Below are 27875 nucleotides of genomic sequence, written 5' to 3' on the forward strand. Positions count from 1 at the left end.
TGCTTTGGAAGGGGGAGGATTGAGTGTTTGCTCTCTATTTGATCCTTGTGAGCTCTTCAGTGCTTCCCTTTGGGTGCTGCATGCAGGTGAGTTGGGCTCCCACCAAGGAGCCTTCTGCAGGTGCAAGTCAAGAGTGGTTTATGCAGATCTGTTCTGTCTGGGATGTGTAACTGCCCAGGTTTGCGTGGGAACCTGCAGAGAGCGCTCCTTGCCATGTAGGCGAGGTGGTTTTGGGTTATAGCATTGCCTTGGTGTGCTAAACAAAGCTGCACTATAAAATACACAGGGCAAACCGTCCCTGAGGACTTTGTGCTCCTGTTGGAGCAGCCCGTGAGCTGAAAGGCAGCCATGGGAGCCAAAAAGCCATCCCAATGTGGCAATTGCATTAGGAAGGGTTGGGCTGAACTGGGAGCATCGGGTGGTCTCTGCGGGCATGCAGTGCTGTGCTCCCACTGACACAGGGACGCTGGTGAGCATCGTCTCCTCCAGCTCACACAGGTCCTTCAGGACAGCCCAGGGATGATGGCAAGCAGTGCATGGGCTGCCTGTGTCCCTCTGGATTAGGGCCAGCCCAGGAGCTGCTTATGCTAATGGAGCTAATCACCACAATCTTGTCACGCTAATGCTTCCTCTCTGCGGGCAGGGATTTGGGTTATACGGGGGTGCCTACAGGGTTGGGGGGGGGGCACAGAGGAGGGAGGCACATCTGGGGCTCATGGAGGTGCTGACAGGTTGGGTTCAGCCTGGGTTGGTGTGAAGACCCCTCTCCTATGCCCTGCTTTGGGGTCTCAGCAGTGTGGGATGAGCTGACTCCCAGGGGTAGGGTGCCTTGGGATGCTGGTTTAAAACAAGTCCCGTTGACCCAGCCCGGTGCCTGTGACCCTCATGTGCTGCTGTTCCTCTGTCCCATGTCCTTTTCCACTTTGTGCTCTGGTTTTCACCCTGCTCGTCCCTCCAAGGTGATCCTGTGCAATCCTGCAGGATGTCCTGTGGCTCACCTGGGCGGATGGGCCCAGGCTGGGGATGCTGTCTGCCCATCTCAGGCTCTTATTTAGCTTTATTGCCTTGTGTCAGGCCTCTGCCAAATCTTTTCAGGTCACAGATATCAGTGGCTGAGCCCCTGCGAGGTCTCTGGGCCATGCAGGAGCCTGAGGCTCCCTCCTGACCTGCTCCCACACCAGCTCCTGCTGACAGGGAGCTGAGTCTCTTCAAGTTCAGCTGAGTTATTTGGCACTCAGAAGCCTCTGGGCTCCCTATCTCTGCTCCAGAGCTGCCCATTAAATCACACGTAGCGCTGAGTGATGGGGAGGCATGAGATGGGATCTGTCACTGAGGTGGTGAAGCAGACAGCTCCATCCCACAAACCAGGACACATTGGGCTGGAGTCATGATGTGAGGGCTGGACATGAGATGCTGATCGCTCCTTGTTCTGAGGCCATGGGGCCTCAGATGTGCCTTAGGCAAGCACTAATATTTGCTTGCAGGCTCAGTTTTGTGTGGGATCTGTGGTTTTTTGCTTGTCACTTGGACTCCATCCCTTCCAAAGGAAAATCTTTTAGATCTGTGTTTCTGTGTTTGAGTAGTGGGGTTTGTGACTGTGAGTTAAGGAAGTAGCTTTGGCATCATCTTGTGGGTGATGAACCAGAATACAGTTTCCTGGTGGAAAAATCTGAGTCACAGAGTGGTTTGTGTTGGAAGGGACCTTAAAGCTCCTCCAGCTCCAACCCCAGCCACAGGCAGGGACCCCTTCCACTGGAGCAGCTTGCTCCAAGCCCCTGTGTCCAACCTGGCCTTGAGCACTGCCAGGGATGGGGCAGCCACAGCTTCTCTGGGCACCCTGTGCCAGCGCCTCAGCACCCTCACAGGGAAGAGCTTCTGCCTAAGAGCTCAGCTCAGCCTCAGATGTGTGGAGGGGCCGGCTGGAAAAAAGGGAGGAAAATCCTTGCACCTGTCAAGCAGACGGATGTAATCCTGAGCAGTGTTTCCTGCAGTCACGGGCTCTGTGTGTCAGCTACGCTATGTCCAGCGGGAAGGGTTTATGGAGCCATCCTGCTCCAGTATGTGAGCAACGCCAGAGCCAGCTGGGTGCTAATCTGCCGAGGGGAAGCCTCTCCCTGCTGTGTGCCAAGGGGCATTTCTCCTTCTGCCACAGAAGGGTGGTGCCAGTGGGGAATATCCCTGGCAAGGTCCTGGTATGGCCAGCCAGGGACACCCCCTGCTCTGGCGGGGTTAGGAGATGGGCTCTCCATCTAAATGCTGTGCTCTGACTTGTCTCGATGAGCAACTGAATGCAGAAAATTCCTGGTTGCTTTTTGGGTGATAAATCCAGGTTATAAAAAGCTCCTTCCATCCTAAAGGATCCCACAGTGCTTCATAAACAGATCCACAAACCAGGCCTGAGGATCACTTCCAAGGGCTGAGACGCAGCAGGAGCAGCTGGTGGGAGCAGAGCTGGAGTTCCTGGAGCAACGCAGCTTAGGACAGAGACACCCTGAGAGCTGGGGTGGCAGCTCCCCACATCCCACCATGTCCTCATGGAGCTCATCTCCCTCCCAACATGCTGCCTTTGCATGGAAAAAACCTCACAGCACCAACTCCCCGCGCTACTTCCCATCATTATTCCAATCCTCCCGTTGCTTTGCGAATGAGATTAATATCTATCATGGGAATTAACAACATCTTTCCAATTCTATTATCCCCTATCCTAAAAGCATGCAGGATTATTTAAGGGTATTATCACCTTTTAAGTGGGATAGCTTTCCACCAGCATCCTGCTGGTGGTCCCCGCATGGTGCTTCTTTCTCTGCTGTGGACCGCTGTGTGATGTGTGGATGACAGAGGATCTGGCTGTGCCCCACGCTTTCATCCCTGTGAAAGATCAACAGGGAAAAGGGTATCTTGGTGCTTGTGGGCCTGATTTCAGTCTGTTCGTGGAGAACCTGGAAACAGGACCCCAGATGTGAGGACGAGCCTGTCTCCAGCCTGTCTGCAGGGGGTTGCTGTGGGAAGCCGTGCCAGCGGCTGGGTGCTGCTCACCTCGGTGCTTCCCTTCCAGCCCGGGCGGTCTCAAAGCGCTTGGCTGGTCCTGCGCCATAAATCACGGCGCTGGGCTCCGTCCCAGCGCAGGAGCTGCCGGAGGGGGGGGCTGACAGCACGAAGGGACCGTCCCGATCCATCCCCATCCGCCCGTCGCGGCGGGGCTGCGCGGGGGCCGTTCGCCACCTCGCGGCGGCTCGGCCTCGGTGGCACCGGGACTGGGCGAGCTCGCAACGCGCTGAACGCCCCGGGCACCCTCAACCACATCACCCGGCACCGCCAGCGGCACCCGCGGCCACCCCCTGGGGAGGCTGCCCTGGGAAGCGGGGCTTCCACCCGCGCTGCCGCGGGAATGGGGTTTGCCTTGGACGTAGGGCTACAGAGCAAAGAGGGCTGAAACAGCAGGGAAATGGCTCGGTTAGAGAAGGTTGGACGGGGCTTGGAGCAAGCTGCTCCAGTGGAAGGGGTCCCTGCCCGTGGCAGGGCTTGCAGCTGGAGGAGCTTTAAGGTCCCTTCCAACCCAAACCGGGCTGGGATTCATTTTCCTTTGCCCAGATTCCTTTGTGAAGACAAACTTGGGCTTAAAAGCTCAGTTTGTCAAACGTGCCAAGACAAGCCGGAGTGAGGGGAGGCAGATGCTGGGAAAACCCCATGGAGTACACCAGCTGCTCTAAAGCATCTTTGATCTGTGATCCATTGTTACAGGATGCACTGGATTTGACCCCCCAAACCCTCTTGTTATTGGGGTGAAGGATGCAAGGTCAGATTCCAGGAGATGTTGCAACTCCCAGAATGAGCCTACCTTCCCAGCAGGAAATGTTCTTGCTGCGAGCATCCCACCGCAGCGTGCTGGGAGCAGGTGAAGGCCTCCTCTGTGCTGTGGGTTCCACAGGGAAACTCGGGATTCACAGTGAGAGGCACCACCGATTTGACAAGAGCTTTATTTATAAAGCTGCCAGTGCCTGGTGTGGGTTTGCTCACTCTTCCATCTGGTGACTATCGCTGCCACCTCCCTCGGTCTCTCAGTGCTAATGATGTACTTTGATTAGTTGGATCTGCTGCTTCGCTCAGCTCTCCATCAGTCACGGGTTGGAACTGCCTTTTATTGTGCTTTTATTGGCTTGAGTGAAAATCTGAGAGGATCGTATTGATCACAGAAGCTGCTGGGATGGCAGATGTGGACCAGCTGCATCCTGCTCTGGTGCAAGCGCCTCTGCCTGGGTGCAGGGCTGGGCAGAGGATACAGCTTGCTCTTCCCTGTTGCCGCTCTTCCCTGTCCTGTTCCTTTCAGGCTCTGGATTCAGTGTGTGCTTGAGTCCAGAACACACCCCCCCCTCCATGCTCCCCCCCAGAGTGTGAGCAGCAGCTCAGGAGGGGATCCTGCCTCTCTGCTGCTCTCTGGGGATGCCCCCCCTGCAGTCCTGGTTCAGCTCTGGGGCAGCAGCACAGGAGGGACCTGGAGCTGTTGGAGCGAGGCCAGGAGAGGCCATGGAGATGCTGCGAGGGCTGGAGCAGCTCTGCTCTGGAGCCAGGCTGAGAGAGCTGGGCTGGGGCAGCCTGGAGAAGAGAAGGCTCCTGAAGGGGAGACCTGAGAGCAGCTCCAGTGCCTGAAGGGGCTGCAGGAAACCTGGAGAGGGGCTTGGGACAAGGGATGTAGGGACAGGCCAAGGGGAATGGCTTTAACCTGCCTGAGGGGAGACTGAGATGAGCTCTGGGGCAGCTCTTCCCTCTTGGAGCTTTAAGGTCCCTTCAACACAAACCAGGCTGGGATTCTATGATTCTGCTTTCTTCTGGTGGCAGTTGTGTGTTGGGGACCTGCTGTGGGCCCTGTGCACCATGGCCCTGGTGCCCACTCTCCTGAATGCTGCAGTCATTTTGTTTTGCTGTTGTTTTCCTTTAGTTGTGAAGAGGAGGGAAGTTCCTCTTCCATGGCTTGCTCTGTCCTTGTGACACTGGTGAAACTGCTGATGCTGGCGTGGATGGAGGCACTGATTTCCAACCAGGCCCCTCCATGAGGGCATCTCAAAGAGGCTTCCAGAGCCTGTTGCGGTTCAGAGCGAGCCTGGAGCCCATGTGTGGTGTGGCTCTGCAGGGGGGGCTCCTGTGCGTGCCCGGACATGTACCTGGCTACCAAAAAAGCAGTGGCTGGGTCTCAGGAGAGCGCTCAAGGCTCTGCCACTTGCTCCTGGCTTTGGGCATGTTTCTCCATCTCTCTTCCCCAGGGCCACTGGCTGCTTTTTGTGTGACGGGGGTTAGGGAGGGATGGGCGTCAGTGACAACCAGGCCAGGCTTTTTACATCCCTACATGAAAAGTCTTGATTTCCCGTTGTGCTCCAGCTGAAGAGACCTTGGTGGGGATGCCAGGCAGCCCAACGCTGTGTGGCACCTCGGCACGATCCCTTCCCTCTCGGCCTCCTCAGCATCTTTGTTGGGATCTGGGTTGAACGTGGGGACAGGACCAGTCGAGTCGCTACCGGACGCCTTTGTTCTTGCCGGAGCGGTTCCCCGCAGTGCTGGCGGTGGACGCGCGGTCCCCGGCGCTCCCGGGAGCTGTGGCCGAGCCGGGCGCGAGCCCGTGGAGATGCTTTTTCCCCGCGGGACCCCGGGCGGGGGGGATCCCGCGACCCGTTCCCATTCGTCGCTTGGCTCCGGCGGCTCCTCCCGAGCCCCGCATCCTCCGGGAGGGGGGGGGGAAGCGGCGGGGCCGCCCCGGTCCGTCCCTCCTCCGCCTTCCCCCCTCCCAGCCCCGGCGGGCGCAGGCCCGGTGCCCGCCCCGCCCCGTCCCTCCCCCGGCGGCCGAGGCGCTGACATCAGAGCCGGGCCGCGCCGGGAGGAGGACGGGGAGGAGGAGCCGCACCGGAGCCATCGCTCTTCTCGGGGCCGGGGCGCACCGGCGGGGGGCGGCGGCGGCGGCGGCGCTGCTGCTTCACCCCCCCCCGTCCGTGCCCGTCCCCAGCCCCATCCCGCTCCCGCTCCCCGGGGCTCCGCCGGCCGCGAGTCCCGCCGCCCGTCCCGTCGGGCCCGCCGCGCTCCCGCCATGCTCTCCGGGGCACCGCCGCCGCCCGCCGGCTTCCCCAGCCCGCCGCCGCCCCAGCCGCCGCCGCCGCCGCCGCCCGCCGCTCCCCAGCACGGGCCGCCGCCGTTCCCGGGGAAGGGCGGCCTGCTGATCCGGAAGAATGCCATCACGGACGACTACAAGGTCACCACGCAAGTGCTGGGGCTGGGCATCAACGGGAAAGTTTTGGAGATCTTCAGCAAGAAGAGCGGCGAGAAGTTCGCTCTCAAGGTGCGAAGGGGGAGCCCCCCTCGACGGAGGGCGAAGGAAGCGGGGGGGAACCGGGAACCGAGCGGGCGGCTCCGCGCTGCCTCCGCCCCGCCGCCGGGCTGCGGAAGGGGCCGGAGGGGCGGGCAGCGGCGCCGAGGCCTGGCACTGACGGAGGATGTTTGCGGCGGGGGGGAGCGGGGGGTCCCGGGGGCCCCACGGGGGGACGGGAAACGGGCAGCGCCGTCCGCGGGAGCGGGCGTGCGGCGGGGCCGGCCGGGACAATGGAGCCGCTGCCGCCCGGCCGCCTTTAATTGATGTTCCTTCCCCCTGTTAGGACGTGGCTTTCCGGCTTTCTAATGCGAGGTGAAGGGAAATGACATCCAGGGGAGGGTGGGAGGGTCTGGAGCGGAGGGGGGTCCCTAGGCTGGTTGGGGTCACCCCATCTCGGAACACGGGGTTCCCTGACACCCGGGTGTCCCTCTCCCATCGCTGGTCTCTTCTGTCTCCGCTGTTGTCATCCCTGCTGTCAGACGGGGAACATCGCAGGGTTCCCACCTGTACCCCTCATCCCCAGCTTGCTTCCCTTACAGTGTCCGCAAAGGTGTGTTTCAACCCCCCCTAGGTAACGCGTTGGATTCCTTCTTTACCCCAATGAGCTTTATTGAGCAAAGGGGGGAGCGTGTCTCCCTGCTGGAGAGACTTGGGGAAGTTTGAATGGATGCAGGCACGCCGGGTGACGCGGGTGCAGGCAGGCTGCTCGGAGGGAGCGCCGTGTTCTCTCTCATCCACGCGCTTTGCGCCCACACATGAGCTGTTCAAACCCTCGGTGTTACTGAGATCCATCGAGGATAAAAAACCAGCCCACCTAAACCCATAACCCCCACCTCTGCTGTTGTTAGAGCTGCCCATCTGTGGGTACGTGGGGCTCCTAACCTGAATGAATGAATGAACAGGGGGCTCCGGAGGCACGAGTCATGCTGCCGGGGTGATGGGGCTGGCAAGGGATGGTGCTGGGTGCCTGCGGTGAAGGAGGGGGGGTCAGTGGAGGGGTGGAAGCTTGACTTTGCCTTTGGAAGCACAGGCGTTTCTTGTGGGCTGCAGCCTGTTGTACTCCAAGGCGACGTGTGTTGTCACCTCGTTTGCTTGGGAATTAGTAAAACCCTCTTCTGTTTTGACAGACGGGCTCCTCCTCGCTTCTACATTGACTCACGTATTTAAAGTGCAGATTCCAGCACTTCCCTTTTCCAGCCCTGAAAGGGGAAGGATGGCAGAGGAGACTGGGATAGTCGGGGCCGTTATCCTGCCCACGCCAGAGCACAGTGCAGTCAGGATTTACTTCCATGAGTCGTGCTGCTTCCTTGGCTGCATTGGAAAGTGTCTCAGAGCGCAGGAGCTCGCATGGGGATGCGGGAGGGTGGCACGGAGCATCCGTGTGGCTCCGGAGGGTGAGGTGTATTCAGTGCCAAATCTCTGCTTTGGGAAAGCATTGGTTGTCTTCCCTGTCCCCTGCCCCGGCCTCTTCGCACCTCCCCGCTGGGGAGGGAAGGGTTCAGCTGAGCGGTCGGACGTGCCTCTGGCTTCCCAAAGAGCAGCACAGCTGCTGCTGTAAGTGATTCCTTCCAGCACCTTCAGAACTGCAGCGCTGGGAGTCTGGGCTCTTGGATGAGCCGGTGCATACCCGGCTTGCCCCGGTGAGTGGGAGCTACAGGCTTGAGTGGTTTGATTGCAGTATATGGAGTGGACTCCCAAGCCCAAACGTGGTGGGGTGACCTCTCCAGACATGATGTGTGCTGACTTCATCCCCTCCTCTGGTACGCAGCTGGGCTAATGTCTCCTTTAGAGACCTGACGAGAGGTATTTGGATCCGAATTACTCATGGGCTGCATCAGTGTGGAAAGATGACCTAAAGCAGGATCCGCAGAAGTGATTCCATCGAGTTGTCATGTTTCAGATGATGCTTAAAAGAATCCTCGTGGCCTAACGCCAGAAGCCACAGCTGAAATCTCTCTGTGCTGCCTGCTTTAGTTGTGCGGCAAACCTTTCCATTTGGAACACTGCTCTTTACATTTACCATTCCAAAGTCTTGTATAATAATGCAATCCTCGCTGCCAGGCAGGAATTGTGTCTCCCCCTGATGCTAATGGGGTTTTCTGGTTTTCTTGTGCTTCCTCTTGGGTCCCAAGCAACATCCTTCTCCCAAACTGAGACGTTTTAGGTTAGGGTTTTGCTGAGAGTCACAGAATCACAGAACAGTTTGTGTTGGAAGGGACCTTAAAGCTCATCCAGTTCCAACCCCTGCCACGGGCAGGGACACCTTCCACTGGAGCAGCTTGCTCCAAGCCTTATTTGCTTAGAACTTTTCAGTGCTTCAGGAGCATTCCAGCAGCAGTGGAAACGTTACAGCCAGTTTTCTTCTCCTTCCAGTGCAGTAGTCCATGGCAGAGACGCATCATTAAATAAGATAGCGCTGTGTGTGAGTTAATGGATGGTCGTTGGGTTTGTTGTGTAGCACCTGGTGAAAACGGGAGATACTCCTTTTTGGGTAGGCTTTTATGGTTTATTTTACAGTTTTCCACCCTCTTTTTTATTCTCTTCTTTGGTGCCAAGCAATATCCAAACTGTGGCATCCCTGAGTTATTGGGTGGGAAATAGGCAACCGATGGTCCCAGTCACCCATGACCTGGCTTGCTTTGAGGTGCAGTGATTTACTGCCGGTTGGGAACATAAAGTCTGTGGAGGGGTGATGGATGGAGCTGAAATGTGAGGTCTAGGTGGTTTCTTACCCCTTTATTGCTTGTACCTTGGTGTGATGTATGACTAGGCAAAATTAGGCTTGTCATTTCTGTGCAGCTGGCCCTATGTAGGTCACCGCTGGCCTGGCTTGGTTGTGGTCAGGCTGTTGGTGTTAGTGACACAGGCTGCAGCAGTGGGGCTGGGAGCAAGGCCTGTCTCACCTACTGCAAATCCCACGTTTAAGACTTATCTTTAGGCAAGATACGGGTTAATGGCTTAATTTGCGGGTGAGCCAGATGGAAAGTGGGAGCGAGGAATGGTACATGGCAAGTTTTATCATATGTGTCTCTCAATGAAGCTCTTTGGAGCAGATTTCCTTTAAAAAAGCCTAATAAACCTCACTGCCAACCCCAGCTTCAAAGAGGAAATCCTCACCTGGATTGGGAAGCTTTGGAAGAGCTTCGCAGGGCCTTGGAGACTGTTTGCAGGTTTGCCCCCTCCATGGCAGCCTGTTTCTGGAGCATCCTTGGTGCCTTGGGGCGTGTTTGCGAAATGCTCTTAAGTCTGGCTCTCAGCCTCATCAGATAATCTGTGAGAGATGGTTTCTGTGATGGAGAAGGAGGAAGGAGGCCGGTGCCTTTGTGGGTCGTTATTCTTGAGAGATGTCTGTTGTGGAAATAGGGCAGGCGTCTCATAGCTGAGAACTGAGCAGTTCTGTGGCTGAGCGTGCTTGGGTGGCTGGCGGCCTCATGCTCTCTTTGCCACCATGGCAAGGATTCTTAGAGAGCTGTTTTGGGGACCAAAGCACTGTGTTTACTGTGGCTTCCTGCAGCTTCATTTGAGATCAGAGTGCTTTGTTCCCCCCCCCCCCCAAATCCAGCTGGAAAAATAACCCCGTAAGGAATGGAGTAGATGAGGATCTTGGGCTCGCACTCGTGGGGAGCAGCTCTCTGCTTGCGCTCCTCTCTCAGTGGGGGATTTATGTTTTTTAGCTCTACCGTGTTTGATATAATCAGAAATGTCTCTGCTGTGGCCTTCTCTGCAAGCCCTAGTTGAAAAGCTTTGGGAAGCGTAGTGCCATCGCTGGGAGCTTTCCAAGGCAGTGGTTCATTATCTCATTGACCAAAGGAGTCTCCTGTCTCGGGGTTTGAGTTTGTTTAAATAGTTTCGGTTTTGCCATAATCTCTTCTAAATGCGTGACATGTCCTGAGCAGCCCAAGTGACAGCTGAGATGGACTGATTGCAGCCTGGGAGCAGGGGCTTGGGTTTTGCTTTGGTGCATGCCCAGGAAGTGGCGGGGCTCTTCCTCTTAATAATAATCTCATGCCATCAGCCATAGGTCTTGCAAAGAAGGGTGGTGTTTCCCACGTTCTCAGAGGCGGGGAACTGAGGCGCAGTGATTTACTGAAGGTCCTGCAGCCCATCAGAAGCAGGACAAGGCTTAGGAGCTGAGCTGCTTGTTTCCAGGGTGGAAGCACAGCCCCTGCCTGTGTGATTTAACACAGCCAGGGAAAACGAGGATTCTATCATTCACGCTGAGCTCCCGCTGGTCTTCAGCGAGGTTTCTGCCATCTGCCAGCACGGGCATGGGGAAAGCCCAGTGTTCAGGACAGCTCCTGTCTGCAGGGCTGTGGAGGCGCCAGCTCTGCCTCTGGGTAGTGAGTGGTGATCTAAGCGTTGTCAGTCACATGCTCCCTATTCCAGAGCATTTAAAGCAGTTTATAACTGATGATCTGAAGCTGTGCAGACTGAGAGCCAGGTCTGGTGTGTTTGCTGGATGATGGGTAAGGCAAAGATGATGGAAACTCCCAGAAAGTTCCTACCTAAGAAGCCTGAAAGAGCAAGTTGGGGACTTCTTCACCCAGAGAAGCTGTGGCTGCCCCATCCCTGGCAGTATTGGATGGGGCTTGGAGCAAGCTGCTCTAGTGGAAGGTGTCCCTGCCCATGGCAGGGGGTTGGAACTGGATGAGCTTTAAGGTCCCTTCCAACCCAAACCAGTCTGGGACTTTCTCTTTCCGGAAGCCTCCAGGATGTGCTGTGGGATCCGATGGGATGGATGGACTCCTGATGGGTGGCGTGGGGCTCCCGTGGGTGTGGGAGGAGCGTCTGGGTCGGAAGTGTCCATTTGGCCATCCCTGCAGCACAGCGAGCAGCGTGGCTCCGTGTCTGGACCCTTCATGGTGGGCTCACGTGCCCCACACCAGGGTGGTCTGGTTGCAGCAGCGACAGCAGCTGATGCTCTTTGAAAGCCCATCCCTTTGCTGGGGTTTGCACAAGAAACCAGGAGGAATGAGCTCTCCCTTCCTTAAGAAACCCTTTCTTCCTGCTGGCTCCAGCCGGCTTCCCGACCCGCAGCCCTCGCTGGAGTCAGGCTCCTCTCCGAGCACCACTGGCCTCAAGTTGCAGCATTCAGGCAGCATGACCTCACCTCCTGGTTTCCAAGAATAACTCCTGCCTCCCCTCCACCGTCTGCGCCGGCCAGGGCGGCTGCTGCAGCCCCGCTCCTGGGGCCTGGCTGCTGCCGAGTGCCCCACAGCAGCCCAGCGGCTGCCCCACACCATTTGGTTCCTCTGTGGGCAGTGGCGCAGGCAGCACAAGGGAGGCGGGAGCTGGGAGAGGCTGTGCAGGACCTCGCAGGGTGGCTTTGATGGATCCATGAGGACCAGGGTGATCCCTCCACCAGCTCCGGGGGCTGGCATTGGAACACAGCCTTAACCAGCTGCTCCCCAAGAAGCCTGTTTCAGGCCTGGGTGGTGATGTTGAATCGGTATTTCAGCGTGGTCCAGAGCCGTTGAGCATCTCTGATGCTGGGTTTTAAAAGCCCCTGAGACCTGTATCCCACTAAAAGTGGGTCCCATCCCCTCTGTGGATGCTCCTCGTCTTCCACAGTTGAAGGATGCTAAACTGCGTGTTCCTTTGGCTGGCACGAGGACTGTGTGCGTGACTGGTGCCTGTTTTGGATAGGGCTCCTGCCTCTACAGCCTGTTCCCTTACGGAGATGGATGGGGAACAGCCCTTGGGGGTTAGAGCAGGGCACATGAGAGCAGGTCTGAATGCAGAGAGCTTTAAGAGCCTTTTAAGCAGTCAGGTTTTTGTACCTCATGGCTAAGTTATTTCAAAGATCTCAGCCTTTTAAGATCTTACCAGTTCGAGGTAGGGATTACAGTGACCGGCAGGTTTAATGGTTGCATTAACTCGCTGTTTCCTTTGTGGCCTCAGGAAGGGACTAATGACCACGAGGCTGTGAGTGCTGGTAGATCCCCCTGACCCGAGAGGACCTGAAACACGAGTTCTGCTGGAGATGCAGTGATTCCTGTAGGTATGATTCTGTCTGCAAGAAAGCTGGAGAGGGGCTGTGGACAAGGGACGTAGGGACAGGACAAGGTGGAATGGCTTTAACCATGCTGTGGTTCCATCTGTGATTCTATGCTATGAGCCGCAAGTGCTGTTTGGAGCGTGGTGGAACAGTGCAAACCATCAGGTACCAGCGTGGCTCCTCTCTGAGCACTGCTGGGAGCATCTTCCCATGCACTGGAGCGTTGGGCCAGGGTGCTGCTTTGCTGGGACAAGGTGCTCTCTCCCAGTGGGGTGCTCTGCAGCCGGCACGGCGTTTGCCGTCATGGGTAATGGGATTATTCAAGCCGCTGGCGTCAGGGCTGCATGTGATTCTGTGCCTGGGCACCCAGCGAGCTGGAGCCTAAACTGGGGATAAAGTTGGAAATGCAAACCCAGATCTGAATGTTCCTGAGGCGCCCAGCCAGGCTGGGGCTTTGCAGCTCTGCTCCTGCTAGATCTTCTTACCCGCTTTGGGCCGTGGATTTGGGATTGCTGGAGGGATGGACTCGGGTCCTTCGTCCTTGTAATTGGCTTTGCTGCCTCGTGTTGTGTGCTGCTGGCTGCAGCCAGCTTCCCTCTTGAGTCCAACCTCTCCAGGTCTGCTGGCCGCAGAAGAGGGGGGTAAATGGGGTTTGGAGCTGTCATTGTCATATGGCTCTAGAACAGGGTACATCTGTGTCACAGCACGTCAGCAGCCTGCCTTGTCTCTGCAGCATCTCCGGGGTTTCTGTGGGGCAGACATGGATGGGAGCATCTTCTCCAGAGCTGCTCTCCCTGTCTGCTGTCTTCCCAGTGTCCTCTGGTCTGTGGCACTGAAGCGCTCGAAAGGCTCCTTGGATCTCCTGCCAAATGTGTGTTTTCAGGGAAATGCGGCTGGAACACAAGCTGGGGCTGCTGTGGAAATTTGGCAGCGCATCCCTGCAGCCTGGAATTCCAGTAGCCGCAGCTCATCTCTTCTCGCACCCATAGGTGCGGGTGGGAGCCGGGTCTGAGCGGCGCTGCCTGCAATTGGGGATGGCATCCAGGGATCTCGGCTGGGGTGGGGAAAAAGCAATTGGATCCAAGCAGAGCAGGAAGCATGTATGTTATCCTCAGCGTGACTTAATAGAAGTGGCTTTAACCTGCCCGAGGGGAGGCTGAGATGAGCTCTTAGGCAGAAGCTCTTCCCTGGGAGGGTGCTGAGGCGCTGGCACAGGGTGCCCAGAGAAGCTGTGGCTGCCCCATCCCTGGCAGTGTTCAAGGCCAGGTTGGACACAGGGGCTTGGAGCAAGCTGCTCCAGTGGAAGGGGTCCCTGCCCAGGGCAGGGGTTGGAGCTGGAGGAGCTTTAAGGTCCCACAACTGTGGCCCCACAGCTCCCATAGCTGCTGCTTTCGGAGCCACTGTCACCCATAGCAGCCTGCTCAGGCCAGCCCTGTCCCCTCTGGGCTCTGCTGACTCCCTTTTCCTCTCCAACCATTGTGCAACCTCCCTGCCCATTGCACTGGGCAGCTTGCTGAGAGCATCCGGGCGGCTCTTGCGTAAGTGTCTCTGATGGGTGTTGGGAGTTGTGGGCTTGGCAGGAGGTTTAAACCCGGGTTATCTCCTGGAAACCATTGGATCTGTGACTCCGGGTACCTCCCATGCTGCAGGCAGAGCTGGGCTGTTTCGGGGAGCCTGGGGTTGCTGGAAGCTCCTGGAGAGGGCATCTTTCCCCTTGCAGAGGCCTTTGCTTTTGCCCTCAGTGCTTTTCAAGGAGTGCCCCTGTTCCTGATGTGAGGGGCTGTGCATCTGTGTTGGAGCAGGATCGCTGCCATCTCCCTCTCCATCTCTCCCAGCCCTGTTTGTTCCACTCAGTGGTTGAAACTCCTGGTATCTGTAGTGATAAGGGCGAGTTGCTGATAACAGCTCTCTGTCAGGATGTGAGATGCTCTGTGGGTGGGGGGATTCAGCAGGGAAGCGCTCCAGGTCTTTTGGAGGGAGATTGGAGGTGTCCTGGTGCTCCTGTTCGCCAGCTCCTCGCCGCTGCAGCAGACGGGCAGCCCAGCCTTGGGTGCCTGTTGTTAGAGATGCAAACGCGGGGCTGATGAAGCCTGGGTGAGTAAGATGCTGCGGAGTCTATGGACGGATCAGAACGTGGTCTCTGCATGCTGCTGGGCAGCAGCTCCGGCGCCTCCCGGGCGGCTGCGGGGCCGGAGCGCTGGCACCTGGATCTGCTCCCTGGGAGCTCTGGAGCTGGTCTGGGGCTTGTGCCCCCTGCTGCAGTCTGGAGGGGTTCGTGGGGGATGATGTTGTCCGTGGGCCTCCCGGAGATTCCTGTCTGGTATTCCTATCGCTGGCTCGGGCTCTGTGAGGCCCAGCTAATGGGAGTTGCTTTTGGTGTAGGCAGTTAGCTTGGCTTTGCTGGGCTCTGGAGTAAGGGCAGCCTGTGTGTGTGTGCTGAAGAGATGCAAGAGCATCAAACCTCTGCTGTTGAGCCCTTGCTCTGGAGTGTGATGCCAACCCCATAGACTGGCACCATTCTGAGCTTTCACGTTGGGGTCCTGACTGCTGGTGGGATGCTTCCCTCTGCATCCCTGTGGTGATCCCCCAGAGCTGCCTGTGGGGCACCACATCCTGGCCTCATCCAGGAAGGTGTTTGCTGAGCCCTGGTGTTGACAGAGCCCATGACGAGGGCGAAGCTCTATTAAATAAACAGCTGAGGAAAGGACAGAATGATGCAAAGGGTGCTGTCGTCACCGACATCCGAGGGTGTGTAGGTGAAACCCTCCCCAGGCTTGGCACTGGGGGAGGAAACGTGTCCCCAGGCCGTGCCGTGTCCAGCACTGGGGTGAATGGTGCTGCAGAGTGCTTGGCCTGATGCAGCTTTGTGGTTTCAGTTGTGTGGGTTGGATCTTTTTTCCCTTCTTTAAATGTATGTATTTGGATCTACATTTCTTTGCAGTGCTCTGGGGTGTGTGTTGATGGGATGCTGGCTCTGCTGGGAGGAGAACTGCCCCATGGGGCACCCTACCCATGAGCTGAGTCCCAAGAAACTTCATCATTGTGCAGTGCAGGAGCTGCTGGGAAGCGATGGGTGTTGGGGGGCTTCTCATAAGTGTGGGTCTGGCCAGTCGGAGCCTCTGCCCTACATCGCTTCCAGCTTGGAGTCAGAAGCAGAGTGATTTGGGTTGAAGGGACCTTAAAGCTCATCCCTTTGCAGGGATGGGGCAGCCACAGCTTTGCTGGGCAGGACGTGCCTCACAGGGAAGAGTTGTTTCGTCAAGTACAGAAGTAAGGGATGTGTCTGGATACAAAAGCAGCTCTGGGATGCAGATGGGGGCAATCCCCCCCCAGAGCTGTCCCTGGGGCAGGGGTCGGTTGGGCAGGGTTGTCCCTGTGAAGTTGATGGAGCAAAGGACCTGAAGTGATGCTTCGAGTGCCTGGGGCTGCCCATGGGCTGCATGGTGGAGGCTGAGGCCGTTCTCCTGCCTGGTGTCTGTGTGAGCGCGGGGCAGGGGCAGCTCGGTGCCGCGGTGAGGGCTTTGTTCAGGCTGTGCCTGCGGAGGGAAGCGCAGAGGCCGTAGGTCAGTGCTAGTTAATGGTTGACGTGAGTGCTTGCATCTGTGTTAATCACACCTGGAAATATCAACCACTTCCTATCACAAAGCACATGTGCGGCGCTTCCCATCGGGAGCCGCTCCGCTAGGGAACCTGGGGAGGGAGCAAGAGCTGAGCCTGGCCCTGAAGCTCGGCAGAGAGGGGGGAGTTAAGGAGTGGGAAGAGAGGAAAAAGAGCTGGATGCTGCTAAAAAGGGCAGTGGCCTCCCCATGGCTGAAACACCGAGAGGTGGCTCAGAGCCCCCCATTACATCCATTCACACGTGTTCCCTGCGGAGCCAGGCCCTGGGATGTGTTCCATAGACTCAGGGAATGGGTTGGGTTGGAAGGGACCTTAAAGCTCCTCCAGCTCCAGCCCCTGCCACGGGCAGGGACCCCTTCCACTGGAGCAGCTTGCTCCAAGTCTTGAAGCATTCGCCTGCTTTGACTTTTCCCTATGAGTTTTCCTTCCTCATCCCAACCACGCTGGTGGCTCTTCCTCAGCATCCAGGGTCCTGCTCCCAGGTACCCGCTTCGGAGCTTCATCTCCTTGAAATCCGTGTGCCAGGAATACTTCTGCTGCTGGGACATGGGCTGTGCGGAGCAGGGCTGGCCGGGGGGCAGCACCCCGATTGCACACTGGGGACACAGGCCCCTGGCAGGTGGCTCTTATTGAAGCCCAGGCTTCTCTTCTGCTCTTTGCCTTTGTGTGGAGGGAGAGGCTTTTGTTGCAGCCTGAAAAGGCTGAATAGCTGCTGCATCTGTTACAGGCAGAGGCAATGCTCAGCAGATGCCCTGGGTTTGGGGAGGGAATGTGGGCTGGGGGGTCCTGAGCATCCTCTGTGGGCAAGGACCCCCGTGGGGAGCTGCTGGGACCCCTGTGGGAGCACAGGGGTTGTGCAATGGTTGTGGTGAGCAGGGCTCCTTGTGTAACCGTGGTGCAACAGCCGCCTCTTCCCTTGCCCCGTTTCCATCCTCTGCCCCATTGCAACATCACTGGCAGGAGCCGGGATGGGTCTGCCCGCTCCTGCTCCCTGCAGGGCTTTCAGCTCGGCCCTTGCTCATGCAGCATCCTTGTGCCTGGCTTGCTGCTTGTCTCGGGCCACACGAGGGGGAAGCTTTCCCTGCGATGGCTCTGGGTCTTCCTCCAAGCTCTCCGGTAATTCAGGCTTGGAGAATGCGGCCGAGCAGCTCAAGCGTGCGTCAGTGTGCGTTTGCTCGCTCTGAATTGCGTCTCCGCTCCCGTTCCCTCTTTGTCATCTTTTGTTGGGATGCTTTTTCCAACCTCTCCATCTGCCCTGGGGCAGGTGAATGTGGAGGTTGACCTTTTGTCTGCAGCAGGAAGGGGATGAAGCCGCTGATGCACGGAGCCGGCTGCGCTCGCATCTGTCCGGAATGGTCCAGCCGCATCCCTCCGGATGGGGGGTACCTGGTGGCTGGTGCTGCCCTGCCCTGCAAACCTGGAGGCTCAGATGGAGCCGTCTCCATCAGGGAGCAGCAGCCACCCTCCTGAACAGTCACCCCGGCGTGGCAGGCTGGGGCACGCTGCAGGCAGGACGCTGTGGGAGCCGTGCAGAGCTCCTCCTCCGGACACATCACCTCTCCTCTCTGGCTTCCCCAGGCAAACCAAACGTGAGGATGAGGCTTTTGCCTGCTCTGTTGGGGCTTAAAGCTCTTCATGCAGGGCCTGTCTGTGGCTCCGCGTGCGTGGGCAAGAGCAGAAGTGATCCCAGCTTAGGAAAGTCCCATTGCTTCTGACTGAGCACTGCTGGATGTAAGCAGTGGGGATGGGTTAATGTAAAGGTTTGTATAAAAGAGCCATGACCGTGTGGGGGAGGTTTCCTGAGCTGCACGTTTAATTGTTCCTGTGCTGTGATTGAGCCATGAGTTCCCCTGTGCTTGGTAACAGAATTCCTCTTCTGGGCTTTGAAACTCGTGCCTTTACTTCTGTAGCTCCTAGCAGGGAGAGTGGAACGGAGCTTTGCTGTGTTGTGCTGCTGGAGCAGCTTGGGGGTGATCACCCAAATGTGCTGGCATTAAAGGCAGAAGACAGACACGTGGGGGCTGATCAGCCCGCTCCAGCGCTGTGCCTCATGCAGGGAGCGATGGGGCTTTGCCTCCCAGTGCTGCGTGGTGGGAACAGCGTGTGCAGAGCATCCAGCACCGGCTCTGTGAGCGCGTTAAGCAGCTGACACCAGTTGGCGACGGGTTCGCATGGAAAGATCAGAAGAGGCAAATCCTTTGAGGAGAGAAACCCTTTTGGTTTATTAGGAAACAGCCTCTGCTGCCCGGGTCAGGGGATCCTGGACCTCATGTGCGCAATGGAGGCAGGGGAGCCGCTGCTTTGCTGGTGACACAGGGGGATGGCAGCCTGTCTGTCTTCACTGTGGGTTTATTTTTACTGCAACTTAAGAAGAGTCCATTTGAACCCCTGTGGTGCCCGATGGGGAGCTCCTCGGGGCGGCAGCGTCCTGCTGGAGGGGTGCTTGCTGCCCAGGCCAGGCAGTGCAGCCTGTGCTGCTCTGCTGGGAGCCGAGGTGCGATCAGAATACACAGGGCAATAAAAATAGCCCTGCCTGCAGCAGCAGCTGGAGCGCGAAGCGGGGCAGCCCTGCAGGGTGAGCGGCTCGGCGTGCCGGTCTGTGCCTCGTCCTCAGCGGTCCTGGCAGGCTCCCATGGGGGCTGAGTTTTCCCTTGCAGGCTCTCGGGTAAGGGCTGTCTTGGCAACCTGAGCGAGCGCAGTGTGTTCTCACAGCCCCACTGGGGCTGTGGTGGCATCCAGGGCGAGGGGCAGCTCGCCTGGGACCTCCTGCGCTGCCAGTGGAGGAGGGAGCTTCCTTTGGAGCCCTGATTCATGGCACATCATGCCAGGAGGAGGCGGTGAGACTGAATCAGTGCTGCCTGAGGACACATGTGAGTGTGGGAGGCTCCAGCTCCCTTGTTTCCTCCGGCGTTTTCCTTCCTTCCTTCCCGGGCGCCCACCCACCTTCCCCGTGCTTGGTGTGAGGTGATGGAGGGGGAATTCAGGTCAACGTGTGACTGAGTGAATGGGGCAGACCCCCCCGGCCCTTCCATGGCGTGCTGGGGTTTGGGTTTCGGGGGGGTGCCGTCCCCCTGCGGACACCCCTGAGCCATTTCATCCTCAGGAGCAGCTTCTTCCAGGGTCTGCCTTTCAGAGGTGCTGAAAAAGCTGCTGCAGGGGTTCTGGAAGGTCCCAAGCATTCAAGGCCAGGCTGGATGTGGTTCTTGTGCCCCGTCGTGAAGACACTTATGCACCCTTTCCCATTGGAAATAATGAGGAGTCTGATGTCCAGGAAGACCTTTGGAAGGGGAGCAGGAGAGAAGAGGTGGAAAAGCTGAGCTGGGAGCAGCAGTCAGGGGTGTCCATCCGCTGCCATCACCCCTCTCTGAAGGGTTAACTGTGGCTGTGCTCGGGATGACTGTGGTTGCAAAACCTCGGAAGCTGGTGGGAGGGGACAGTGTCCCCAGGCTGGTGCCCTCAGCGGGAGTGCAATGGGGGCAGTTCACCCTTGTTGAATCTCAGGGAAACAAGAGGTGTTTTTCCCATCCCAGCCTCCTCGTTGCAAGCCAAGAAATACAGATCTTGGGCTGCCCTGGCTACTGGAGCTAAATCGGGGATGTGGGCAGCATTACTGCACACCCCCAAGTACCTTCCTATGGCCAGAGCAATGCCTGTCACATCAGGGTGTCACCCACCGGGGGTTTCACTGCTACAGAGGAGAAACTGGTGAGGACCTGTTGGGATTGCTGCCTGGACCAGGACCGGACAGCGTGTTCTCTTTGTGCTCTGTACATCCCTGGCTACCTGGGGCACACAGGGGCAGGATGGAGGTTTGTGTGTGTGTGTGTGTGTGTGTGTGTGTGTGTGCAGTGGGTGATGCCAGGCCTGTGGGTTGCTTCTAGCATGGTTTGAGCATCACCACATCCCTCCTGCAGCGGTAATGGCCTTCCCCATGCAGCCTCATCCGCTCCCACCTGCCATGGGAACATTTCCTAAATAGAGCAAATCACTGCTTTAATAAGGTTTAATTTGCCCCTCTGGAAGCTGGAGAAGCAGCTTCTGCATCCTGGGAGCGGAGGGAGCCTGGCACTGGCTGTTTGCTCACCTGCAAGTACAAAAGCAGACGTCAGAGCTGTGCTGGTGCAGGTAATAGAGGCTGCTGCCTCCCGCTTCATCAGAAACACAGTGCAGCTCCTTTCAAAGCCTCTGATTGACCTCAGACAGTTGGAAGCACAGATTTCTGCAGCTCTCCTGCTTGTCCTGTGCGGAACGATGTGAATGCTGCTTCCTGCCGCCCCGTTTTCCCAGTGTGTAATCACAAATGGGTTTTTCTCTCCAGCTTCCTGGCTCCCCAGGCCAGGCTCTTGGGAGCAGAGCTGCAAATAACCAAGCTGTTCTCCAGACCCCTTCCCTGCTGATGTGGCTGCTGGGGTGGGGGGGGTGTCTGACCCTTATGGCTTTGGCTCTGGTAGGACCTGGTTCTTAGGATGATTTAAGCAATAGAGGAGCAAGGAGGGACTGTCCAGCCTCCTGCCCTGGCTTCCTTTTGCCTTGGTGCAAAAGGGGGCTCGGCCTCTTTGGTCTTCCCCAGGCTTCCAGATGGTTTGGTGCCAGAGCTCACCTCACACCCTATTGACTGGCGTGAGCTTCCTCCACCTTGGAAGCAGGAGAGGTGTGAGCCAAACCCGTGTAACGGGGTTACAGGAGGGTGGCTGAATGTGGATGCTGTTGCTTCTTTTCCCTGTGGCAAAAGGCAAATGCTGTTGCAGGCAGGGATGCAAATCGCTGCTACTCTGCCAGGGCTCACGTGAGCGCTGATGGTTTCGTGTGTAACAAGGCACTGAGTGGGGGGCTGCTGGGGCTGCAGTGAGCATGAACCCGTGTTCCCTGTGGGCCAGGGGTCTCAGCCATGCTCTGGAGCCAGGCTGAGAGAGCTGGGCTGGGGCAGCCTGGAGAAAAGAAGGCTCCTGAAGGGGAGACCTGAGAGCAGCTCCAGTGCCTGAAGGGGCTGCAGGAAACCTGGAGAGGGGCTTGGGACAAGGGATGTAGGGACAGGCCAAGGGGAATGGCTTTAACCTGCCCGAGGGGAGACTGAGATGAGCTCTCAGGCAGAAGCTCTTCCCTGTGAGGGTGCTGAGGCGCTGGCACAGGGTGCCCAGGGAAGCTGTGGCTGCCCCATCCCTGGCAGTGCTCAAGGCCAGGTTGGACACAGGGGCTTGGAGCAAGCTGCTCCAGTGGAAGGGGTCCCTGCCCGTGGAGCTGGAGGAGCTTTAAGGTCCCTTCCACCCCAACCCATCCCATGACCCTGTGATACCCAGGGGATGTGTTTCTATGTGTGCTCATGCACCCTGGAGCCGCAGACCTGCGCAGGGGCTTTTCACCGAGCCCGGCCTTAGAGCTGCCAGAGACAGGAAGGAAAATGAACTGCGCTCAAGATAGACACGTTTGTTGTTCTATATTTAGGAGTATAATAACTAAGGCTGGTTGTTTGTCCTGACGAACGTGGGCATTAATAGTCTCTGGCAGATGAGCCAATCCTTCCTACACCTGGCAACTGAGCTGTCTCTGGGAAGGGCAGGAGCCTCAGTGAAGAGCTGCTCCTGTTTGGGGAGCATCTGGCAGTGGCTTCGTCCCCTCCTCAGGCACGTGTGGCTGTGCAACGGTGCCCACGGTGAGGGTGCAGCGGGGCTGTGCGGTGGCACCCAGGGGTGCAGTGCTTGCAGGTCCCCGTGTGCAGAGGTTTGCTTGTGAGCGCTCTGGAAGCCCTGGTGGTTGGTGGCACAGGATGGCTGGCATCCAGGGAGGCATCTCGGAGCGTGGGAAGGTGGCAAGCAGCCGGGCTGAGCTTTTACCAGCCTTGGAAGGGAGGGTAAAAAGCTCATGAGAGCGGGTGGCTTCGTGCTCTTCCCACTAGATGGGGATGGAGGCATTGCAGAGCGCGCTGGAGCTCACCTCGATGCTGCTTGCAGAGATCACCCACACTTGGCCTTTGTCTCTGCGTCTTCTCCAGTGGGTGCTGTGCCCATGGGGAGTCATAGCCCAGTTCTCCTCGGGGAGCTCGGTGCTGATGGGGTCTCGTTTCTCTTACAGATGCTGCAGGACTGCCCGAAGGCCCGGCGGGAGGTGGAGCTGCACTGGCGAGCATCGCAGTGCGCGCACATCGTCCGCATCATGGATGTCTACGAGAACCTCTACCAGGGGAGGAAGTGTCTGCTCATCGTCATGGAGTGGTGAGTCCCCGCTGGAGCACCCGCAGCCCTGCAGGGCTGGGGGGGTGATGCCAAAAGGGGAGGTGAGCACCTTCCTGCACTGCTGCAGGGGAGCTGTGGACCGTGGGGACACGCAGCCGGTGAGCCGTAGGGATGCAAGCCATGGAAGAGGAGCTGCGCTGCTGGTGTTGGAGGGATGACAGGAGTTGGGTTGGCTCTGAGTCATTCTGAAAACTCGCTCTGCTGTCGGGAGGCTTAGGGCCTGTGGTTCTCACTGCAGGTGGATCATAACCAAACTTGCTTTGGCCATGGGAAGTCAGGGGAGTCAGCAGGTTCCTGGCAGCCCAGCAGCCTGCTGCAGGGTGAGGCGCAGCCAAGCCGAGCTGCTGCTTCCATTGATGCTATTGCGTCTCTCGCAGCAGCAGTCGAGCGGCTCCGATTCGGGTAGATGTTTGCTGTAACCTGGGGAGGAGGAGGAGGGATGAAGGGGAAAGTATTGAAACCACATCCCAACCGCAGCTGTGATTTGATGCAGCTTCCTTGCCAAAACCTCTCCTCTGGCAAGTGGTAGGTTGCCTGGGTGGGGGCAGTGGGTGCGAGGAGCGCCATGAGCAGTGCTGGGGCAGCCGTGAGCAGCTCTCGTGTGGGAAGAGCTTTCTGAGAACTGTGCTGGGATGCTGGGCAGGCAGGATGGGAAAGGGCTGTGCAGCGCATCGGGTTGTGTGGGGTGAGAGCAGTAGCTGAATGGTAGGAAACGCGTCCCTGGGGCAATGACAGCTCCCTGTGGTACAAGGGATGCTCTGGGTGCAGTGCCCGTCACAAGGCAGTGTTTGACTTGCAGCATGAGCACGGTGTCTCCGTGCAGTGATTGACCCCGGTGGCTGCGTGTTATGTGTATTGCAGATGTCCAGTGAACGTCAGGGGTGCTGGCAGGAGATGCTATCAGCACTGGGAAAGCCAGAAACCGTTCCTGCTCCTGTTAGATAAGGCAGGGGCAGGAAGTGCCGTTATCACTGTTCTCATGGAGAATTATCCCTGCTCTCACTCCTGATCTCTCTGGGAGCTGAGTTTTCCTTAGGGTACTTCAGGGAACTGTGCCAAGGTCCTGAGTTACCGGCTGGGTTTAAACCACGCCACACTGTCCTTCTCCAGCACCTCACGTGGGCGCTAGCTGTGCTGCAGCGGGGCTCAGCCTCTGCCTCCCCATGCCACCAGTGAGCCCATCGTGGTGCCGCCGACACCAAGCCTGTGCCGTGGTCCTTGCTCAGCACTTGTGCAGGGGTTCGCGTGCCGGGAGGCGGCTGGCTCGTGAGCTGAAGGAGGCCACCGTGCCGGGAGCGCTCAGCGTGCTGCCTGCCTTTACTGTAAATGTGTTCCTGTGGTCTGGTGGCGAGACCACGTCCGCTCGCACCGGCACCTCCCCGCCAGCACCGAGCCTCGGCCCTGCTCATTTCTGGAAGGGGGAGGCTCTGAAACGCCCCGTGCCCAGAAGCAGCCACCCAAGGGTTTGGATGGGGACGGGGTTGGTTTCTTGCTGACCTTGTGCAGCTCCTGGCTGAGCGTCAGAGGTTTCGGTGCTGCTTGTGCTGGTGTGGGGCGGGCACCGCAGCATCTGACGCCTTCTGCTTCTCTTGCAGCTTGGACGGCGGGGAGCTCTTCAGCAGAATTCAGGACAGGGGAGACCAGGCCTTCACAGAACGGGGTATGGAGCCCACTGCGATCTGGAGTTTTGTCTTTGGACCGTGTCTCGATGTGTATAGGAGTGTCTCTGGTCCAGCCCGTTCCCTCAATCGCTGTTTTGAATCCCCAGCAAGGCTTTGCACGTGGGGAATGAGGAATGTGGGTGTGAGTGGCTCTGCTTTGTGTGCTCACCTGAGAGCAGGGTTAGGGGGTGTTTTCTCAGCTGCTCCTGAGCCCATCCATCCCACGCCAGCACATGCAGGAGCTTCAGTGATCTCCAGGAATACCTCCCTCCCTCAAAAGATGAAGTCCAGGGGCTGTGGTTCTCATAAATCTCATCCCCCTCTGCTCTTGTGGCCAGGAAAAGTCTCTGCATGGCTGAAACCCTGAGCCTGATGCCCCCTTGGCTTCCCATCCTACGGTGGTTTCCCTGCAGATTTGGGGTCCCCACCTGCAGAGCAAGCCCCTCCTTGGGGCTCATGCTGTTGGGTACAGGGGTCAGGGATGGAGTGTGCCCCATCCCTTCCCATGGGAGTTTCTCTCCCATTTGCTGCATGCTCCTGACCCAGGGGTGGGGGCTGTGGGGTGCTTTGCTTGAAGAAGTTTCCTCTGCTTCAGGTAGAGGAAACCCTTTGGCCTCAGCCAGGCTGTTTGGCCCCTGGCTTGTGGAGCGATGCTTGTTTTGCTTATAAAGGCTTCTCATGTTTGGCATGGGGGGGGTTCTTTTGGCTTCAGAGGCTTCAGAGATAATGAAGAGCATTGGGGAAGCCATCCAGTACCTGCACTCGATCAACATTGCGCACCGGGACGTGAAGGTACCATGCTGCACGCTCACCCAGCGGTGCTGAGCCCTGCTTGGCCTCGGGCAGTGCCCAGCCTGCTCCGGCTCTTCTGCTCACATCATCTTTCCTGTGTTTCCACAGCCAGAAAACCTCTTGTACACCTCCAAAAGGCCCAACGCTGTGCTGAAGCTCACGGACTTTGGCTTTGCTAAAGAAACCACCACGCACAACTCCTTGGCCACTCCGTGCTACACGCCGTACTACGTGGGTAAGTGGCTGGGGGGGTCTGAGCTTGTAGGTTTGCAGGGCTGGAGGAGGTTTAGATGGTGCAACGTGCGGCCCATCGCCTCTGCGTCCAGCCTGGAGCCTTCATCGCTGCGTGGTGTTGGGGGCAACTCCTGTCTGGGATGCTTGGAAGTGGCTGCTGCAGGGTTTGGTGCTCGCTGGTGCATGCAGCCTGCAGCTCCTGCCCCTGCTGCCTGCATGGCCGTGCTGCAGCTCCGTGGGATGCTCAGATCCCTCTCTCCCGGTGCTGCCGCTTGGGCTCAGGACTTTGTTTCTCTCTTTACCAGCCCCGGAGGTGCTGGGCCCAGAGAAGTACGACAAGTCCTGCGACATGTGGTCCCTTGGAGTCATCATGTACATTCTGTAAGTCCCATGGGTCCTTCTCCATCCTGCCACGGTCAGGAGGAGGGATGCAGCTTCCGAGCTGGCTGCTGAGGCTGAGCCTTTCCTGGCTGTGCTGTTCCTGCTCCCAGCACTGCCCTGTGCCCCTCGGGTGCTGGCTTGGGCTGATGATGACTCTGCTCCCTCTCCCGGTGCAGGCTCTGCGGGTACCCCCCCTTCTACTCCAACCACGGCCTGGCCATCTCACCTGGCATGAAGAAGCGAATCCGAATGGGCCAGTACGAGTTCCCCAATCCTGAGTGGTCCGAAGTGTCGGAGGAAGGTAAACCCGGTCCCCAGGCTGAGGAGTCCCTTTGGGGTCAGCCCTGTGTCCAGCAGCGTGGGGCACCTCTTGGTGGAGCAGCAGCTTCAAGAGGCTTTTGCTGAAGGGTTTGATCAGGGGGAGCTCTGGCGTGGAGGGAATGGGAGGTGCGTGGTGGCATTTTGGGGCTGCTGGCTCAGGTTTGGAACATGGGGAAAGCCCTGCTGGGAGCCGCTAATGCACAAACCCTTCCAGTTAAGCAGCTGATCCGCAACCTGCTGAAGACGGACCCGACTCAGCGCATGACGATAACAGAGTTCATGAACCACCCCTGGATCATGGTAAGTGCGGGGTTGGTGAGGTGAGGGGATGAGGATGAGGCTGGGGGTGTGTATGGGGTAGGGATGAGGATGGGGATGGGGTGGGGATGAGGATGGAGCAGGGATGGGAGGGAATGCTTGTGGCTCCCAACTCACGCTCCTCCTCTCTCTCAACAGCAGTCCATGCAGGTGCCCCAGACCCCACTGCACACCAGCCGTGTGCTGAAAGAGGAGAAGGATCTATGGGAGGATGTGAAGGTAAAACCTCTCTTGCCTCTGAAACACTCTGCACCCCGGGTACCGCAGGGGGACTGCCCACTTGTGCCTTCTCATTACAAACCCAGGCTCATTTGGGCTCAGTGCATCCTGGGGAGATCAGTGCTTGGGAGGGGGCTGCAATAAGTGGCAGTGGAGCATTCAGCCCCAGCTGCAGCTCAGTCCCATGGCAGGGGGATAACCTGCCTGGGGGATGCTGGAGGGCTGTGCCCATGCAGGCCTTTGCTGATGGGGCTGCCTCCTTACCCACAGGAGGAGATGACGAGCGCCCTGGCCACCATGCGAGTGGACTACGAGCAGATCAAGATCAAGAAGATCGAAGATTCCTCCAACCCTTTGCTGATGAAGAGGCGGAAGAAAGCAAACCCCACGGAGCCTGCTGCGCTGCCCCACTGAGGGTGCCCCGCGCCCGCCCGCCCTCCACAGAGCAATAACTATATATATATATTTTTTAAGGAAAACACAAAAAAAGACTGTTCTATGAGCGCATGGAATTCAGACCTTTATACCAGACTAGTTATTTTTAGCTACTCACCTGTGTTTCTGACCTTCCTGGTAAGATTCCCCCCCTCCCAAAATCAGATCCACACACTGCAGCCGGGGCTTTGTCCTCTAGGTGAAATCTGGCTGGTAATTGGAGTTTATCTTCTGTTGTGAAACGGTTTTGATGCTGATTTTCTTTCTGTTCCTTCCTCTCCAAAGACCTGACAGTTCCTGTGGTGACCTTTTTAGGGTATAGAACTATAAATATTTTTTAAAAACTACTGTAGAGCTGAAGGACAGCGTGCTCCCTGTGTGGGTGCTGGCTAGAGATGGGCTCCAGGCTTGGGAGTGGGATGGGGAAGGAGAGCTGCCTTCTCCCTCGTCCTGCTGTGCGTGGCAGGGCTGGCATGGGGGTGGGGGTCCCCGTGGCCACCGTGCTGCTTTGCTGGCCTGGAAAACTGCTGCTTTTAAAGCAGGGTAGCCAAAAATCCCCCAGCTCCCTGACCTGGAAGCCCTGACTCCCCGCGAGTGCCGTCCGTGTCGCTGTCTGTCTGTGCTGGGGTGTGTGTCGTGGAGCTGCTCCTGGCCCCCATGTCTGTACCTGTGCCTGGAATCCAGTTCTGACCTCAGGGGTGGGCAGGGGGGTGAGCAGGAGGCGAGTGCCCCACAAACATCACCCCCTTGCTCCGCAGGGATGTGGGGAAAAGATGCTTCCCGGCCACATCTGCCTGCTCCCGCATCCCCCAGCCCCGGGGAGATGCTGCCCTGGGGTAAGTGGGTGGCTTGGAGAGGTGGTGGAGGCAATGCGGGGCCATAGCTTGAGCTGGGGCAGCAGCAGTGCCCCATCCCTGGCTGGGGCTGGGGTCCTGCTGCCCCTCTTGCTGTAGCTCCATCCCTGCCACCGGCTCTCCAGGGCTTTGGGAGCGATGCTGTGCTCCCGGGAGCAGTATGGCTGCTCGGGAGTCTTTAATCCATGAATTCTTCTTATTATGATTATTATTTGTCACGATGTTTCACTGCGTTAAATGTGTTTGAATGGGGAAAACCAAAAACCAAACTTTTTTTAAGGCAATGTTTTAGTTTTTAGGTGATCTTTTAGACACTGTGCGGATTTTGAATTTGCTTTAAAAACTGGGGTTTATCCTTTTTTTTCCTTTTTTCTTTTTTTTAATTTTATTTTTGTCTGTTGGCTATACTAATCTTCCCAGTCTGCTCTTCAGCCCTTTGGATTAAAGACACTTAATGCGTCA

General features: G+C 57.8%; 1 protein-coding gene across 2 annotated transcripts; it reads left to right on the forward strand.

Annotated features, from left to right (window-relative positions):
* Positions 1 to 27875, forward strand: MAPKAPK2 (MAPK activated protein kinase 2). 2 transcript variants are annotated; one of them, XM_057400720.1, is made up of 10 exons: positions 1 to 86; positions 22038 to 22177; positions 23794 to 23858; positions 24572 to 24651; positions 24760 to 24886; positions 25191 to 25266; positions 25443 to 25567; positions 25802 to 25887; positions 26044 to 26124; positions 26395 to 27875. In XM_057400720.1, exons 1-10 carry the CDS (start codon positions 81 to 83, stop codon positions 26536 to 26538), a joined length of 930 nt encoding a protein of 309 aa, XP_057256703.1. In that variant the 5' UTR covers positions 1 to 80; the 3' UTR covers positions 26539 to 27875. The 2 variants fall into 2 exon arrangements, with proteins under 2 accessions (XP_057256703.1, XP_057256702.1); XM_057400719.1 differs by lacking the exon at positions 1 to 86 and adding an exon at positions 6059 to 6322.

The sequence above is a fragment of the Pezoporus wallicus genome, unplaced genomic scaffold (genome assembly GCF_028554395.1).
Source record: "Pezoporus wallicus isolate ANWC-B61680 ecotype Strahan unplaced genomic scaffold, APGP_CSIRO_Pwel_v1 scaffold_7736, whole genome shotgun sequence".
Taxonomy (NCBI): domain Eukaryota; kingdom Metazoa; phylum Chordata; class Aves; order Psittaciformes; family Psittacidae; genus Pezoporus; species Pezoporus wallicus.

Excerpts from the sequence above, each read along its gene's own strand:
- MAPKAPK2 (XM_057400719.1), top strand. The coding sequence starts at position 6,074 with ATGCTCTCCGGGGCACCGCCGCCGCCCGCCGGCTTCCCCAGCCCGCCG. Across the intron at positions 24,887-25,190 it reads CTACACGCCGTACTACGTGG|CCCCGGAGGTGCTGGGCCCA; the intron begins GTAAGTGGCTGG and ends TCTCTTTACCAG. Across the intron at positions 25,568-25,801 it reads GTCCGAAGTGTCGGAGGAAG|TTAAGCAGCTGATCCGCAAC; the intron begins GTAAACCCGGTC and ends AAACCCTTCCAG.